At 44.2% G+C, this 18,491-nt stretch overlaps 1 protein-coding gene across 2 annotated transcripts in view; it reads left to right on the top strand.

The window, feature by feature from the left end:
- Nucleotides 1–4,977, top strand: part of LOC146180056 (uncharacterized) — a 65,837-nt gene extending 60,860 nt beyond the window's left edge. The window contains exons 5-6 of one of the 2 annotated variants that reach the window (XM_084579929.1): nt 1,706–1,814; nt 4,103–4,977. In XM_084579929.1, coding sequence (XP_084436055.1) covers nt 1,706–1,814; nt 4,103–4,487 — 494 coding nt within the window. In that variant the 3' untranslated portion in view covers nt 4,488–4,977. The remainder of the gene's footprint in view (nt 1–1,705; nt 1,815–4,102) is intronic. The other variant, XM_084579928.1, reaches the window with a different exon arrangement.
- The last annotated feature ends 13,514 nt before the right edge of the window (nt 4,978–18,491 follow it).

Genomic DNA, 18,491 nt, shown 5'->3' with positions numbered 1-18,491 from the left:
ACCGATGGTCGCTTAGGGTAACAAACTGGATTCCAAGGGAAGGAAAGCTTAGCAGGGGGCGGCAGAAAGTTATGTGGGCGGATGAGATTAAGAAGTTCGCAGGGGTCAAGTGGATGCAGCTAGCACCGAACCGGGTTAAGTGGACAAATATGGGAGAGGCCTTCGCCCTGCAGTGGGTATAGTCAGGCTGATGATGATGAATGTGTTAAACAATAGCAATACAGCCCTATAAACGTTTTGCCTAAATCACCCATGTTGCTGAGAGAACAGCTTTTATATGCTTGATGCCACTATTCGGTTATTGATTCAGCTCAGAAACCGACGAAGCCCGAATTCCTGTGTCAAGCATTAATGTCGCCTATGCATAGCCGCGACAAAAAACAGGCGGCAGAGCGAGCCCTGACGTTTCTTCCCTTCCTCTGGTTTTATATAGGTGTACCAATTTTCACTAGTTTGACGTATGCCTCGTGCGTATGAGGGGACTGTACTACACGGGAAGGAGTAATATAAGGGTATAGAAATGCACAGGAATGGGAGAAATACCTATTTGAACATTATGAAGTATTGAAAACTATTTTGAAATGAGTCTAAGCGTTCCACTTGAGCAGTATTTGAACCTTCCAGAGGCAAAACATTTCAGTGTTTTCACCAAAGGGAACCTAAGTGGCCTGCTCTGTAATCTAAATTACATCGTTTTTGTATTATATGTGCTTAACTAAACACTTGCCCAATTTAAATTACAAGTTTTTTCGGTTTAGGCTCTTCAGGTACCAAACCTTGTTGTGCGGTTAGATTGTGACGCCCATTTCCATCTGCTGTTTACAGTAAAAATAGTAAAACCATATTCTGGTGAGTAGACGGATGGCACTAGCACTTTCTCTAGCACTTGCTTGTACTGGCGATATGTAAACGACTCGTGCACGTTCATTGGAACCCTGAAAATACGTTACATTGTAGAAAACCTGCAAAGCAACAAATAATAAAGTGTTCCGTGCAGAAAATGCACCCAGAAATTATGAACACGCAAAACATGCGCGCGAATAGAGGCAGCAGAAAGGTGTAGGAAACGAGTGATCTTCCCGAAATAGAGGAGTGGATACTTCGATGGATTACAAGGGTTTGATTTCGCCATTTTATTTACACATGCCTGTTATGAAAAAAAAAAAATTCTATTTTTCGGGTCTCCGAAATGATTTTGCTTTACCACCACTGATGCCTTTATTATCACTTGAAAAATTGTACATGTGACGCCTCTTGCAATTCCATTTTTGGAAGGTCCTGGGAGACAGGGCTTGTTTCGTGTGCTTATTTGCGCACCCGTATTCTGGACTGTAAGCTTTAAATATTTGGGCACGGAAAACTTCACTCCTAACATCATGAGAAATTTCAATCACCTTGTGATGATAAAATGTTTGTACAGTTTCAACAATAGGCTTGGAGTACAAATATTCCTTGGAAAGTAAAGAGTCCTCGTATCAACTGAAATTTGCGCATTTTTGTTAACACTTTGAGGAGTGTGTGCCACACAGCATCTTTACGCAGCTCTGTAAATGTGTGGATAGCCGCATCGCATATCAAACCCCTTCTAGAATAGCACTAAGAGCCAGAGCAACTGAAGAGCGCGGAAGGATGGAAAGCCCTCACTGTGATTCTTAGGTCCTGGGCATAATTTAAATAATCACCTGTATTTGTTTTCTTTACGCAGCTATTTCTCATCTGAATAAATGTGTCAACAAAAAAGAAATGGGACGTTGTCGAGTTCATCCCCAGCCGGAAGCCGCGATGGGCGAAGCTCTGAGGAGATCAAACTACGAGTATGTGCACAGTGAGATATATTTTTTTGTGGAGTGACATTTTATTGTTAGGTTAAGGCCATGAGCCGTGTCTCCGTCAGAAAGGACCGCCACGCTGTTCGGTATCCTCAGCCCTGGATTGACAGTTTGCCTTCTCAGCTCAGTGATGGTTCAGATGCAGATACGCAAATGTGTACAGGGTCGTCCACTTCTAGCTATAATGCAGTCACTCCTTTCGAGCTTCTTTCGACGCAGGCGCATATCGAAGCACAACCTCCAGAGGGACCTGGAGGTTGTGCCTCTCATTGCCTGGTGCTTAACTCTAATTCGTTGCCGGGACGAATGCAATGGCACTTTGAAAGCAGTGACCGTGTTATAGGTAGAAGTGGACGAGGCTGTAACGAACATGAGTTGATAGCGATCTAGGCGCCATAGTGGTGGTGTGATGGACTGATGTTTCGACATATATAGTCTGATGTCGTCAACGAGATGCCTCAGTTGACATTATTTTCGGAATAGTCCCGTAAACTTAGGTAGCTTATAATCTGATCAAGATGTTGTCGCAATTTCTACGACCACACGTCAAATTCAGAGTTAACTTTCTGACGCTTTTACTTGGTAAATAAAGAAGTGCCCAATGCCTGAATAAAAAAAAAACCATGCATCTCAGAGAAAATTGATGGTTCGTTTCAAAACATATGTAAAGTAATAATGTCTATATTACTTTGTGCGTAGATAAGCTGTTGTCGGTGCTAAATATTGGCAGTGGCTTAGCTCAGCTAGGCCAGGATATACGTTGCGAAGTATGTGCCTAGCGCTGGGCAGCCGATTACTCTCCAGTCTAGTCCAAATCGATCCAGTCCAGTGTAATACTATCCTATCCAATCTAATTTAATCCAGTGTAATCTGTAACTTTCGATAAATCTAGATTTTGTCGTTCTAAATATTCTAGGTTACGTGAATCGGATCTGTGCTTTATATAGCCCGTCTGTACTTATTGGACGCATTGAAACATTCGCAAGGGTTCCACATTGTTTTATATCTTAGAAATTGAGAAGGCTATGTAAATGTGTTAAATCATGTCGCCCACAAAAACCCGAAGCGCTCTCGAATTAAAATCTCAGAGAGTAAGGGGAAAAGAGAAAAAAATGCTTGCAACGAAGGTACAAGTAGTTTGACTGCGTTCGTTTGAGTGTTACGACGCAAATTAACAAGGACCATAATGAAATGTAGTACAAGAGTGGCATGTTTTGACTCTCGACGATATCTTTCATCTGCTATATATTTTGTTTTCTTGAGAGGATTATTAACTGTATTGTATCAGTGTCTGCATGGCGTCAGTTACTTTCCCCCCAACTGTCACCACTCAGAAAAAAAGTAATCAAGGTGAATGATGCACTGAACATCCCGATAATACTCCGGATTCCAAGCAGATTTCAAGCACGCCTTTTTGCAGAATGTTTTTTTGATTACTGAGGAACAGTGGTGAAGTGGCTGTGTTTCATAAAATTACATACTGAATACAGGAATAGAATTCCTTAGATGAAGAAACGAATTGTCGCCTGACCCTCACCCCTCCATTGCTGCTTAGTGCTTAAGGCAGAATAAAATTATTAAAAGGCACAACCTCAACTAAAATAAACGATGCAAGCAGATACGAAAAGCATAGGTAGAAATCCATTTTCTCTCCTTCAAATTCCAGCAATTGGCAAAAGTATGAAAACTATGCCATCAAAGCGATTGATTCCGAAGATAATGCGCTATGATTGGAGTACTGTTTGGAGAGAGCGGCTGTTGGCACGGACATGTAGATTCGAAATGAGCGGGTGGCCTGAGCCCGTGCGGCAATCACCGCGTGATGTATCTTGTCCCGCTCCACTCCCAAACCAAGTCTGTAAATCATCATCATCATCATCATCATCATCAGCCTGATTATACCCCCTGCAGGGTAAATCATCATATGATACACCTTGTAGCAGGCCTGTGCACTGACAGTGGAAAGGGAAAGTTCTCTCTCTCTTCGACCCCTCAGGTGAATGGAATGATAGATTATTCCACCAGGAGATTACTATTCCAGCACAATAAAAATGAGAACTGCGAACTTTCTGCTTATTATCAACAAGTTTTTAATCTTGAAGAGAATAAATAACGAAGCAGGCACTGGGACACAATACAAATATATCTTATTTCCACTTGTTCGTGCACTATAACCAGCAAACTAGGTCGATGCATGCTTTGAACGGTGACTGTACGAGGGTATGATCAGGTTGAAGGTGCTTATAATTACATCGAATCTTACGTTTCGCCAGGTGGTCTCTTAACCTGAGCAACTGCATGGAACGTGTTCTAAAGAAATGCCACAAGGACGACCGAAACGTTCCCCGTATCAGGCACCTGCACAGGATTATGGAAGCAGTGATAGACCTCGTTCGGTACGACGCGTACTCCGGCTCCGTTACCCGAGCTCCTACAGAAGAAATCGGAAACTTCACAGAAGTGGTGCCAGCGGAAGCTGAGCTCTCTAGTGAATCGACTGAAGAGACTTCAGCGTCCTCGACGCTAACACCACCTCCAACGTCGACAGATGGGAGTCCCGTTTCGACGCTCTCACCGCACAGCGTAGCTGCAATACCAGCGGCATGCGGTTCTCTCAGCATCGTTCTACCGGCATTAATTATTTCGCGCGTTGTATGAGGGCAACTATAAGGAGTATCTTGCTATATGGACTTCTCTGATAAAACCGCTGCAATAAGTCTCTTGCTAAGTTCTTAAAGAATTTTTGTCTCATTTTCAGCTTAAGCGTTGCGATTATCTCATAAAGAAAGCCCGGGGAAACATTGGGAAAACTCTGGATAGTCATTGTTTCAGATCATTAGCAAAAAGTAGCTCTGGAGTCAATGTGCATAAATCCAGCATGTTTGTATATATTGTTCCTATGCAGCTGTAAATATTTAGGTCAACGCTCAGGAATTCTGCCAGGAATGTCTCATACGACAAGATGGTTGGGGAATGCACCGGGGGAATGCACCGGTTAACATGTACAGGACGCGTAGTATTAGGTGCTCGGCTATGTGAATTTTAAATTACACTGGTGAATAAAAAGCTCAGTTATTGCAAGTCGTTGACCCACAAATGCCTTGCATAAGCGGAAGAAACAAAAATAAATGCATTCTGTTGTATTTTTGCGGTGACTGGTGTCGCTTATTTTACACAACTGACATCACACCATAAGAAGAATATAGGAAGGACAACGACCTCAGACCTTTCTCAATTGCTCCTTGACTGCGGCTAGTCATGTTAAGTTGCAATGACTGCTGACAGGATCGATAACGATGAACGTGATATTATTGATGGAATGAGGGCTTCACTTGACATATGGCGAGGGTTACAATGCTTAACGTCTAAACCTGGCATGAAATATGAGCGACGCTGTAAAAGAAGATTCCAAATCGATTACAACCGCCTGAGGTTGAAACACGTGTACTTAGCTTGCACGTGAGAGGGGCGCTTTGCATTTCGCCTCTATCAAAATGTAACTTCTGGTTCATGATACGTTAAGCATACTTCTGGTTTAAATGAGGTTACTTTAAATCTAATTGCTGCTTTTTTGGTCAAACAAAATATATTTATTGTGTATATTCCGACATAATTTGAGAACGTGTTTTTCGCATGTTCTACGTGCTTCGCATTTTCTATCTATGGCTGAAAACAAGCGATGGGCAAGAAAACACTCGCTTCGGCCGAATTACAATAAACGAAGCGACAGCTATTATCATGCGAGACACAGTCCAGCACTGTAGACCTGACCGGTGAACACAGTTACACAGAACATTCACCTGATTTTAAGCGATTGTTCATTGATGCACAGCGGTTGTCCGGAGTTATTTTTTTTTAGAGTCTTTCACTTTTTTTTGCTCTATATTATGCCTCATATTTCATGGAATCGACTACTCAAATTACGAGCTTTAACTAGAGGAAATAACTTGCAGATCAAGAAGGGCTAAGCATTCACAGAAGCTAATGGTGCTCAGACCATATATAGTTACGTTCCAGCTCTTACAAGGTCTGCGCCCTCAAATATGCTTGTATCAAACCCCCTTGTTTATGAACCAGAAACTGGAGAAAAAAGCTCAGCGGCGTACGAATACTGCTCAGAAAGCGAACACGTGAGATTAAGAGTCCAGTCGCAATTAAACGTAGCTCGACTAATAAAAAAGATGTCCACCGTTAAACACATCGGAAGGCGCACAAATACATTCTTCAGTTATTGTGCACATGGTCTTGTGTAGCCAGGTAAAGTCCCGCGCCGCGTTTCAGGACATCGTACCTCCACAGACACTAGAGGACAGAGAGAAAAATAATCACGAACTTTCTGCAAAATGCGAACGGTAACAGGGGAGAAGCAATGCAATAGCCAGACATATCTAAAGCCGATCATATAGTCCGGGATCCTTAAATGTTTCTTATCAATGTATTTCTACAAGACAAAAGAATCGCAAGTGCTGCAGATATCATCGTCAACCGTAGAGATAAATGGCGCCGCCAAGCTAATAGAATTTTGGGAGTTAAAGACAACATAAATACGCCATTGTATCCACAAGAAGTAGCTGCATTAAAGCTCCGCATTCAGACGGCTCGAAAAAGCCCACTTCGAACGTTTTAACGCAACGAATGAAATTATAAGGAATTCTTTTTTTATGCTAATGAGCTCTTTTATTTACTGCATAAATATATTGATATGTTAGATCAAACTATAAATGTCCGCTTAACGCATCAAATATGCTTGTTTATGCGTCTAATGGGAGCTATAATCTCTAATCCTTTTCACGTGGAAAATCCGCGTCTAACGCGTTTGTTTTGTGGCTGAATTACTATTAAGGGGAATTTTATGCTTAACCTTGTGCAAGGCAATATTTTGCAGGAAGAAGAAGTACGACTCAGCTTTATTTTGGAGAATAGTGGTCTCGTACACGATTTCCTGACCTTGACATTACCGCAGTAGAGTTGTCATGGTTTTGCAAATTGAACGTTATATCACATCACGTCTCTGTCTCCTTCCCCATAAGGTGTTTTACTCTCAACGGTGATGTGTCATTTCTATAGCAGCTAAATTCTACTATAGCGTTGCTATCAGAGTTGCATAATATTGGTTAATTATATCTGCATCTCACAATCAGAAGGCAGTTCGCCATCACAACTTAAAGTATTGCCTTCAGAAAACACAGTCAGCCGAAATCAGTGGTTCGACATAAAACATAGTGTACGCATCGACGAGGTGCTTGTTTCTGCGGCTGGTCCGGAATATAGGGTTGAAGCGGCACGCAGCAGACATTATTTCATGATATTTGCAGCAAATAGCCACTAAGCTATTTTTTCCGCGCGTCAATTCTTGCTTACAGAGAAAGAAACACAGTCATCACTTTTGCGAGCTAAACGTTTCTGCGATATATTGATTTATTTTTAGGCGGCTGTATACAAAACTCACTTGCAGTTGTTTAAGAAAAAAAGAAGCAGCTGGTTCTCGAACAGATGCTCTCTTTGTACATTATAATGGTTACACTGAATTGAGACGTCATGAAGCGTACATTCAAAGGGTCATCGTCCTCAGCCGGTCTATACCCACACCAGGGCGAAGGCCTCTCCCATACTCCTCCACTTCACCCGGTCCTGTGCTAACTGCATCCACTTCGCCCCTGTAAACATCTTAACCTCATCCGCCTACCTAACCTTCTACCGCCCCTTTCTATGCTTAGCTTGCCTTGGAATCCAATTGGTTACTCTTAGAGACCATCGGTTGTCCTATCTTCGAACTACATGCCCTGTCCTTGTCCATTTCGTCTTCTTGATTTCCATTCGAATGTCATTAACTCGTGTTATTTCTCTGACCCACTCTGCGCTTAGTGATGAAGTCACAAGGCGAAGTTTACCCCTCCGGGAGTTTGATCAAGGCGTCCGTGCGGCACCATTCATTAGGCGCTTTTGCAAGTGCTGTACCACACATCATATAGAAAGAAGCACACTCACTGCAGCAGTCATCAGCGGCGTTTCAGATTGGTTTGCAGGAAAGATATGGCGCAGTATGTGTCACAATTCTCCGCGGATACCTTGACCGAGACGTAAAAAAAGGGAGGAAGGTGAGAAAAAATAGAGTGAAAGAGGGTGCCGTACAGAAGGTTCCGTACTACCGCGCAACAGACGCTTTCACGTCATCGCCATTTATTGGCCAAACGTTCATCCTATGGCCTAAATAAAGCTGAAACCATAGAGTAAACTACTATGTGCAAAAGCAACGTATTTACTTTCAAGCCGAACCTAAGCATATCCATGCTGACAGCTGTAGCGTAACTACAGGTTTAACCAATAGCTAAACCACAGTTTATTTTATTTTAATATTTATTGCAAACAATACGTAGGTTAAAAATTACTTCATCCGTTGGTTCGAGAGCCAAATCCATGCTGAAATAACTTCACTCTCCTGAGCGGCATTCTTAAAATGGAAATAAATTACCGCTGCACTGGAACGAAAACACGAGCAAAAAACGAATATTAGACCTGCTGGAGTGTTTTTTGCTTTAGAGAAAATAATTTGGGAGCGCGTGACTAGCTATAGAGCTATTAACAGTTTCTGTTTCTCCGTCAACAATCGCCGGCATGCCTGTGGTTTTCCGACGGCTGAGAAAATCCGCTTTATTTTGGTAACTGCTTACCAAACAATGTTCTGCGGTTGCACTAGCAGTTCATATTCTCTGGCGCAGTTCTTACTCTTTCTAAACAAAGCACGTTAATATTTGCCGCCTCCTTAGTCAACATTCCTTAGTATATTGACCTAGCTGTTGTTTCCTGCGAGCTGTTTAGAGTGTCTTAAACGAGGCGCGCGTTGAAATTAATTTCAGCACGTTGAACGCCTTTATTTGCATGAACATGTCTACTCCAAAAAGAATTCGGGACGTCGTTTAGATCGCGCTGTCTTTGAGGAAAGGCTAGCATATAAATTTATTTACTGCATCGTTCGGTTTAAAATGGCTGCCGCACGGTAAGGCACTATTCACTGCGCTGGATTGTGAACTTGTATTTTACTTTATGCTGCTTACTGCAGTTGAACCAATTGTTGGAAAATGCAGTGCAGCTTCGTCGTACGAGTAAGGAAAGAGCTTCCTCAATATGACAAATCATATTCTTGATTAGAAATCCTGAATATAAGCCTTACCGCCTTCATTATTTCAAACTACGAAAGCCGGGTAAAGAAACTAACGATTCTTAGACTCAATCCTGCGTTAAGTGATTTGAGACTAGTTTGAAATCATTTGAGAACTCTACCAACTGGCATAAACAAGCTTGTACAGAAAGGGCTAAATAAAATCAAGCTGTATTCAGTCACGTTCGGGATAAGAGAAAAAGCAGCCGGGAAGTGATCGCAACGTAATCATTAACTTGAGATAATTTTTCTGTATGCACTTTTTCACTTGATGCCCGGTCTTAATAGAATAGACAGGACAAGCGCTTTCGTCCTGTATTTTATGCTCTTTTTTCATCGGTGAGGATACGTCAACATTATTCCGGTAATTACTTTCAGTCAGTCATTTGCAGCAAATTGTGCGCATATTTTACACTTAGGTTAAACGCCTTCATGAGAGACAAAATGACGCGACGTCAATTGGGCGACGAGTTTCGCGCCTTAGGTCATTGAAAACTATTCGTTTGTGAAACTCATGCTGCTTATAGTAATGGCATAACCCCGCCGCTGTGACTCAGTGATTAAGACGCCCGGCAAATGAAGTGGAGTTCCCGGGTTCAAATACGACCCCCGGCAGCTACGTTTCGATAGACGCGAAACGGAGAGGCGTCAAGGAGCCGTTCTATATCCTTTTTTCCAGCTTAATAATGAGAAATCTACCTGCGGTTTGGGTTATCATCCCACATATTATAAGCTCAATTTTGAGGATGATATCACGATCCTGACAAATTAGGGATTGCGCGGCGAAATCTGTGAAGCCCAGCAGAGGTAGTTCAGAATTTTGTGCGAGACAACAGTCTCACCTCCTTGCCTCGAGGCTGAAAAAAAAGAAAAACGAACGAGCAATAAGACCATGGAGAGCATAAAAATCACTGCGGGTGGAAATCCTGTGCAGGGTGTCAGATACGTTAACCCATCGTAACAAGTACGATGGAGAAGGCATCAGAAGACAAAAACCATGCTCCAAACTTGTGCACTCCTTAGGAGAGGGGCCACAAAACACCGCGTTCTGTAGGAGAACGATTTGTGCATTTATCGCAATCACACTATACCCTACCAAATGATCATCACGTAACACCGGTGCGCAGGCGCGTACGGAACATCATGCATAGATATGCAAACTTTTTGTCAGACAAGTGGATCGAGGTTTTCTTTACACACGAGCTGGATTCCTCTTAATACAGTAGGCCTCGTACACTTCTCTACTTAGTTTGGACGCGACCTTTTTCGAGCTTATTGTCTCGCTGAAGGTTATAGTGTAATTGCGATGAATGTATAAATGTGACGCACCGTTGCAATAAGCGAGTTGAAGTTCCGCGCTTTGTCCTCTTGGTTTCTTCCTTGTCCCTTGCTTTTTACGTGGTTTCATGATTCATTCTAATCAGTTAAGTTCAGTCGTTCGGTCGTGTCCGACTCTTCGTGACCCTAAGGACCATGTCACGCCACGCTTTCCGGTCTCTCACTATCTTCCTAACATCGCATAACTTCATCTGCAGTGCCTCGAGGATGCCGTCTAACCATCGCGTTCGCTGCCTACCCCTTCTTTTCCCAACATCAAATCTTTCTCCAGCGACTCCTCTCTTCTCATCAGATGACCAAAGTAGCTGAGCTTTAACTTTAGAATTTGACCCTCCATGAGCATTCTAATACTAGTCATCAACTAGCCCGCCTCTCCCGAGAATGATTTGTGTATGCTTAACGAGGCTTTTCTTATTAGTCGAATCACTTATTCCTTCCCATACTATCCTCTTCGTCTTAATGAGTAGGAATTTCTGAATAATGTCATAGCACGGCATAAAATGGTGCTTTCAGATTGCCCAAATTTGCCGCCACTGAAAGTATTCTGAGGCTAAGAGTATATAGTACCCCACATGAATTCATTAACGCTCACAAGACATCACAAATTGGAAGTCCCTCTGGTAACGAAGCTGTGAGACACATGCTAATCAAAGTCAACATTAACCCTATATTGGACTTTGTGGAACAACACTCCTGGACCCCTTTCGGAATCAATTATTCATCAAACCGATACCTAAGTATATGCTTCGAGACAGACGCGATGGGAGACGAACAGCACGAGATTAAGCGTTGCAAGTTAAGTATGACTGCAATATCCTTGCAGTATAGTAGGTGCAGTTAGGCAAACCCACCACACATTGCACTGTGTGCGCTATCCTCGGCAGGAAGAATAATTACAACAGCGGCACTTAAAGGATCCTTAGTTTCAGAATCCTAAAACGTTGCCGTTACTCTAACCATCACGAATACATCTACGCACGCTGTCTAAAGTAGCGCCAGGCGTGCCGTTATAAATTTGTGCAAAGGCGCGGCAGGCAAGGGGGCAGCAGCAGATTCTGCGGTGCTGTGCTCCACAACATTTAATAAAATTGGTATGGGTCCCTGCTCACTCAGGGAATCTGAGGTACTAGGAGGCAGATTATATAGCCCGAGGTCTTGCGAACCAGATCAGCTCCTCAAGACTCGGGCGTCCTAACCATGTACCATGAGATAACTAGCTACTATAGGGATATAAGGCGACGTTTTCCGGTTACGCATGCTGACCCTACCACAGCACCGGCCACAATGCTAAGAAATATCCAGGCTTGAGCTCAAAACCCCTCAGATTTTCGTTTGTTATTAACGGGGAGTGTAATTTCGCATGCCTAAATTGCTAGGAACTGGCACCACAAGATCACATCTCATGAGGATGTGACATCAAGCTTCCATCTAGCATGCTCATCCTAGCTCCCTCCGGAGAGCTGGAATCAACTGCTCCTCAAGCAAGAAAAATAACCAGGAAGCTCTTCTTAACTAGACCTTGAAGGCCACCTTGGTATGGTGGCCTGCCGTGCTGTCACCCACAATCTTCTAATCATTGAAATTAAAGCTTTTCTCTCTCTCTCTTTGTGTGTTGTGCGATGTCACGTCACAATAAAGTCCCCAAGTGGTCGAAGTTACTCTTTAGCCCTAGGCTAGGGCACCTCTTTTTCTGTTGTTGCGAAGGCAACATTACGCCAGGTTTCTCCTCGTCGCCTAGCCGCTGGCCGGATGACATGAATGGCCTTGAACAGCCGTTGCATAACAACCGTTTCAGCCGAGTTCCGCCATATGGCGCCGCAGTCGACGCGGCACCGCTGCCGCTTGCTCCCGCCAGATGTTTTTCCACATGTCTTGAACTGAATGTCAAGGTCATCGCTGGACCTTTACCTGTCCCAAGCTTCTTTAAAGGGATCAGGTAAGAATTCTGAGGCAGGCTTATAGGCTTTGCACGCCCACATCATATGCTCGAAGTTGTCTTTCTCCTCGCAAAAGCGGCAGATGCGAATCACATCTTTATTTATGAATTACGGTACGTAGTTTGAGTTGGAGAAGGTCCCCATCTGTAGTTGTCTCCATATGACTTGTTGTCTGGTCAGGGGTTTATCGGGTGGTGGAAGTCTTCTTATTGCTTTGTAATGAGCGGTGAGGTCGTGGTATGATACGACTGGCTCACCTAAGGGTTCTGTTTCCTGATTTTGCGTCACCGGTCGGCCGGCTCATTCTCATGCTTATTGGTAGGCAGCCTCCTTTCACAGATTGCTCGCATGAGCTGGGGTCTATAAATTAGTTCGATCTCTCTCATGAGAGGAGATTCTCTCATTTCAGTGAGTATTTGTGAGGCGGGCCTGGAGAGTCTACCTCTAGCAAAGCTACTGATCGCCAGTTTGGAGTGTCTTACTATGGTTATTGCATTAGTAAATGCGATGGCCGCGGCGATGGCGGCCTCCTCCGCCACTTGAGGTCTGGATGTGGAAACCGTCTCCGCCATAACGAGTCTCACTGGGTTAATGCTGGGGTATGTGACTCCACATATCGCATATTTAATAAGGTATTCCGAGCTTTCTGCGGCCCCGACGTAGATCACATTCTGTAGCTGGCTTAGGGTCTTGTACAGGCTCTTAGCTCGTGCTTCTCTTCTGCCTTGATGTGCGTGGGAGTTCATGTTCCGAGGAAGATGTTTGATGGTAATCCTCTTTCGGATATCTCGTGGAATAGAGCGCCCTCAATATCTGTCTGCAGCAGTGGCGTAGCGGTAGAACATCCGCCTCGCATGAACGAGGACCGGGGTTCAAATCCCGGTGCCGCGTTATTCTCCACCGGATGAAAAAAAAAGAGAAGAAAAAAAATCCGCGTGTCGATGGAATTGCATAAACAGGTTTGGGGTGCGACCCGATGCCGGTGAACACCTCCGGCAACGCACTCCCTCACCAGAACAGGAGTTGGCCACCCTGGTGCAGTAATTGGCCGCAACCTCCTATGATAAGCTCCATAAAACCCCGGCCCTCAGTCACCAGCGGCTGCGGAACAACTGACCACGGCGGCGGTCAGACCTGTGACACAGCAGGGGGTGCTAAGAAAGCCTGGCTCCGCTGGACAGGCCGCCATTGGAAACTGACCTTGGCAACCTTTAATGCTAGAACCCTAGCTAGTGAAGCTAGCTTAGCAGTGCTGTTAGAGGAACTAGAGGGCATGAAATGGGAAGTCATAGGGCTTAGTGAGGTTAGGAGGCCGAATGAGGCATATACTGTACTGAAGGGTGGGCATGTACTGTGTTATCGAGGCTTACCAGAGAGGCGACAACTAGGAGTAGGTTTCCTTGTAAATAAGTATATAGCGGGTAATATAGATGAATTCCATAGTATTAATGAGAGGGTTGCAGGCATCGTAATTAGGCTTAATAAGCGGTATAAACTAAAGATTGTACAGGCCTATGCACCTAGATGTAGTTATGATGACCAGGCAGTTGAAAGCTTCTATGAAGATGTAGAATCGGCAATGCGAAAAGTAAAGACGCAGTATACTGTACTAATGGGCGATTTCAATGCCAAGGTAGGGAAATAACAGGCAGGAGACAAGGCAGTAGGTGACTATGGCATTGGTTGTAGAAATAGCAGGGGAGAGTTACTAGTTGAGTTTGCAGAGCGCAATAACCTACGAATCATGAATACCTTCTTCAGCAAACGGAAGAACCGGAAATCGACATGGAAAAGTCCTAACGGAGAGACTAAAAATGAAATCGACTTCATAATGTGTTCAACACCCTCCATTATGCAAGATGTAGAGGTAATCGGGAAAGTGCGATGCAGTGACCACAGGATAGTGAGGTCCCGAATTAGCCTAAATCTGAAGAAGGAACGCAACAGATTAGTAAGAAAGAAAAACCCATCAACGAATTAGCAGTGAGGGGGAGGGCAGAAGAGTTCAGGATCTCGCTACAGAGTAGGTTTTCAGCTCTAACTGAGGATAGCGACATTACCTTAGAGGCAAGGAACAATTATTTCAGAGATATCATTACTCAGTGCGCGGTAGTAGTAGGCGGTAGGATAGTTACAGAGGATACCGGCAAGCTGTCTAAGGAGACGAAATATTTAATTAAGAAACGCCAGAGTATGAAAGCTTGCAATCCAACAGACCAGATCGATTTGGCCGAGATATCAAAGCTAATCAATAAGCGCAAGGTGGCCGATATAAGGAAGTATAACATGGAGAAAATTGAGCATGCTGTAAAGAACGGGGGAAGCCTTAAAGCAGTAAAGAAGAAATTGGGCATAGGCAAAAACCAGATGTGGCGATAAGGGACAAGGCGGGCAACGTCATCACTAATATGGAAAAGATAGTTAAAGTAGCCGAGGAGTTCTATACAGATCTCTACAGTAGCCAAAGTGGTCAGGACCGTAATGAGATTGGCGGTAGGGAAAAACAGTCAGACGTTCCACCAGTGACAAAGGACGAGGTCAAGAAAGCACTAGAAACTATGAAAAGGGGGAAGTCAGCTGCAGAGGATTAGATAACTACAGATTTGCTGAAGGACGGGGGGGATATCGTGCTAGAAAAACTGGCCACCCTGTATACGCAGTGCCTGGTGTCATCGACGGTACCGGAACCATGGAAGAATGCAAACATTATCCTCATTCACAAGAAAGGGGACTCTAAGGACCTTAAAAATTACAGACCAATCAGCTTACTGTCTGTTACGTATAAGGTATTTACTGAGGTAATCGCTAATAGAATCAGGACAACTTTAGACTGCAATCAAGCAAAGGATCAAGCAGGGTTTCAGAAACGGTACTCTACTATCGATCATATTCATACCATCAATCAGGTGATAGAAAAATGCTCGGAATATAACCAGCCCTTATACATAGCATTCAATTATTACGAAAAAGCATTTGACTCGGCTGAAACATCGGCGGTGATGCAGGCATTGCGAAATCAGGGGGTAGACGAGCCATACGTGAAAGTGCTGGAAGATATATATAGTGGCTGCACAGCAACCATAGTTCTGCATAAAGAAAGTAACAAAATTCCCATAAAGAAAGGTGTAAGGCAAGGAGACACAATCTCCCCAGTACTATTCACAGCTTGTTTAGAGGAAGTATTCAGATACTTGGAATGGGAGCAGTTAAGGATAAGGGTAGATGGAGAATACCTCAGTAATCTGCGATTTGCTGATGACATTGCCTTGCTAAGCAACTCGGGGGATGAACTGCAAATATTGATTGATGACCTAGACAAGAAAAGTAGAAAGGTAGGCTTGAAAATCAATATGCAGAAGAGTAAGGTAATGTTCAACAGCCTCGGGAAGGAACAGCAGTTTACATTAGGTAGCGAAGTACTGGGAGTAGTAGGCGAATATGTCTACTTAGGACAGGTAGTAACCGCAGATTCGGACCAGGAAAAGGAAATAACAAGAAGAATACGATTGGGATGGAGCGCATTTGGCAAGCACTCGCAGATTATGACTAGCAGCTTACCGGTATCGCTCAAGAGGAAAGTATACAACAGTTGCATCTTGCCTGTACTCACCTATGGGGCTGAAACGTGGAGGCTAAGCAAGAGAGTTCTACTTAATTTGAGGACAACCCAGAGGGCTATGGGACGAAAAATGGTAGGGGTAACATTAAGAGATAGAAAGCGTGCAGAGTGGGTCAGAGAAATAACTCAAGTTACCGACATTCTAGTAGAAATTAAGAAGAAGAAATGGACATAGGCAGGACATGTAGTGCGAACAGAGGATAACCGATGGTCGCTGAGGGTAACAAACTGGATTCCAAGGGAAGGAAAGCGTAGCAGGGGGCGGCAGAAAGTTAGGTGGGCGGATGAGATTCAGAAGTTCGCAGGGGTCAAGTGGATGCAGCTAGCACAGAACCGGGTTAAGTGGAGAAATATGGGAGAGGCCTTCGCCCTGCAGTGGGTATAATCAGGCTAATGATGATGATGATGATATCTAGTCTTTGAAGTATTGTTCTACCGGTGGGCGTGCTAGACAGATGAATTATTTGGACAGTTTGTTGAGCTCATTTCAGTTCCTTGTAGGTATTGTGGAAGACGATTTTAGAAGCTCAGGTTGCCGCTGCTACGCCGTGCACGTGAAGAGGCACAGCTACATAAAAAAATTGGGGGAATCGAACCTCCATCACTAAGATACTGGGATCCCCACCCAAGAGATTTAACGAACTGAGTCATACCTGGGACAGTTTTTTCTGACATGGTTTTTATTACCTGGGACTGGGATGAGCGCATCTTAATTCTCCTTCTCTATCGTGAGGATGATACTAGTGAGGATAATAGGCTAGTCAACGGCGTATTTCGGCGTGCGTGTACTCAGCAAGAACTCTCATTTGGGCCTTTCTTTTCATGTGAGAGGGTGCCGTTTTAATCACCCTGTCATGACATTTGAATTCACGTTACCCCTATGCCACCTGCTGGAGCTGCCAATTCGGGTCGCTTCTTTCACACGGGAAGGTGATATCAGAATGAGCCATGCCAGAGCCATTTGCATTCTCGTTACCACTATGACACGAAGGCACGTGCATACGGCTTGAGTGAAGCGTGACTTTATATGTATGACCTTAAGTGTCCCCTAATGTAACACCTTACACGGATAGGGCGTGACGGGGGAATAATATAGCCGGTAAAATAAGCTTCCGCCTTGCTTTCGCAATTCAACTATGGTTAACCGGAGATAATCCACAGCCAACGTTTTTATTTCGATAGCAATACTCCGTCAGGATTTGGCGCGTCGCGTCGCCCGAGAAGGGCCGTGGTTGACCTTGAACATCCGCGAGGAAGAAGATGAAGAGAAGAAGATGACGAAGATGATGAAGATGACGAAGAAGATGAAGAAGAAGTAGAACGATCTCTCACCGGCCAACGTTTATAGATACTTTTTTAGTTCTATAACTCCTCGCAGCGCCCGTAGGAAGCAGACGGCCTGTCGCCGTCCCCGCCACCGCAGCGCTGCAGTCGCGGATTGAGCTAGGAGCTTGAGTGTCGTCTGCTAGCGCGCAGCATTTTGAACGGACATTCGCTTTCGAATCATCGTTGCGCGACTGCTGTGTTTTGTTTTCGGCTCTTGCCCGGATGTATTTGATAACGTATGTGTACTTAGTGCATTCTCGATCTTAGGGGCCCTATTCTGAGCAGTGCCAGAAGGGTCCGTTTTGTGCAATGACGAAGTGCATGTTTCTAGTCTGCTTCGCATGAGATGAATTGAAGCTTGCTACTTCAATGGATTCGAAATATCCACCAAAATAGTTTTCCGCGACAGGTTGCAGTGTAGCGCGTTTCGCGCAAAATTTCTTGGTTTTATTGCAGCAATATTAGTGAAAATGAAACCCCGCCGCTGTGTATCAGTGGGCGAGGCTACTGTCCTGAAAGCCGCGAGTTCGATTCTGGTGTAGGCGAAATTCTCTCAAGAGGCCCGTGCACTGTGCAGTACAGGTACACGTTCAAGGATCCCATGTGGTCGAAAATTATCCGGAGCCCTCCATAACGGTGCCCCTCATATCCCGGGTGGCTTTGAGGCATTAAACCTGACGATGTTGGCGGTGAATATAAAAAGTTGCAAAGTGTGGTCTAGCCGATTGCTCACCATAACACTGTGCACAATAATTTTCAAAGGCATTTGTCATAATCTATGTGGAGCACTACTTAGTATTCAATAAAATATATTAAAATCAATGTTTACTTTTACTAATTTGAATATTATTGTACGAGAGGGGCTCTTGGATTCAAAATAGAGAAATTTCATTTACAAACACATCGAACACCATTGAGAAATTTTGCTGCCAACTAATTTTTCACACAAGCTTGGCCTTCTTCGCTCCCTTTGAGCTCTAATGGCACTACTATTTAGCAAGCACTTTGCGCGCGCAAAGAAGTGCATGCGGGTCACCAAGAAGAAATGAATCAGTTCAGCGGTGAACTCCTCAGCATGCTCTGGGCAACCAACATGGTTTGTACCTTTTTTCGCCAGGGAATCCATCACGGTCTAAAACAGGTCGCCGATCTCCTCGCCCTTGCTAGCCTGTTTTATAGTGCGTTCTACCGTGTTTACACAGGCAAACATTTTTTCAGAAGGGTACGCCAGGCTGCCACGGACGTACTCACGCTCAATAATGAGCATAGCCTCACGCGGCAGG

The sequence above is a fragment of the Amblyomma maculatum genome, chromosome 9 (assembly GCF_055883805.1).
Source record: "Amblyomma maculatum isolate TAMU_Amacu chromosome 9, ASM5588380v1, whole genome shotgun sequence".
Taxonomy (NCBI): domain Eukaryota; kingdom Metazoa; phylum Arthropoda; class Arachnida; order Ixodida; family Ixodidae; genus Amblyomma; species Amblyomma maculatum.
The sequence above is the reverse complement of the archived record's forward strand: the minus strand, read 5'-3'. Positions and strand labels throughout refer to the sequence as shown.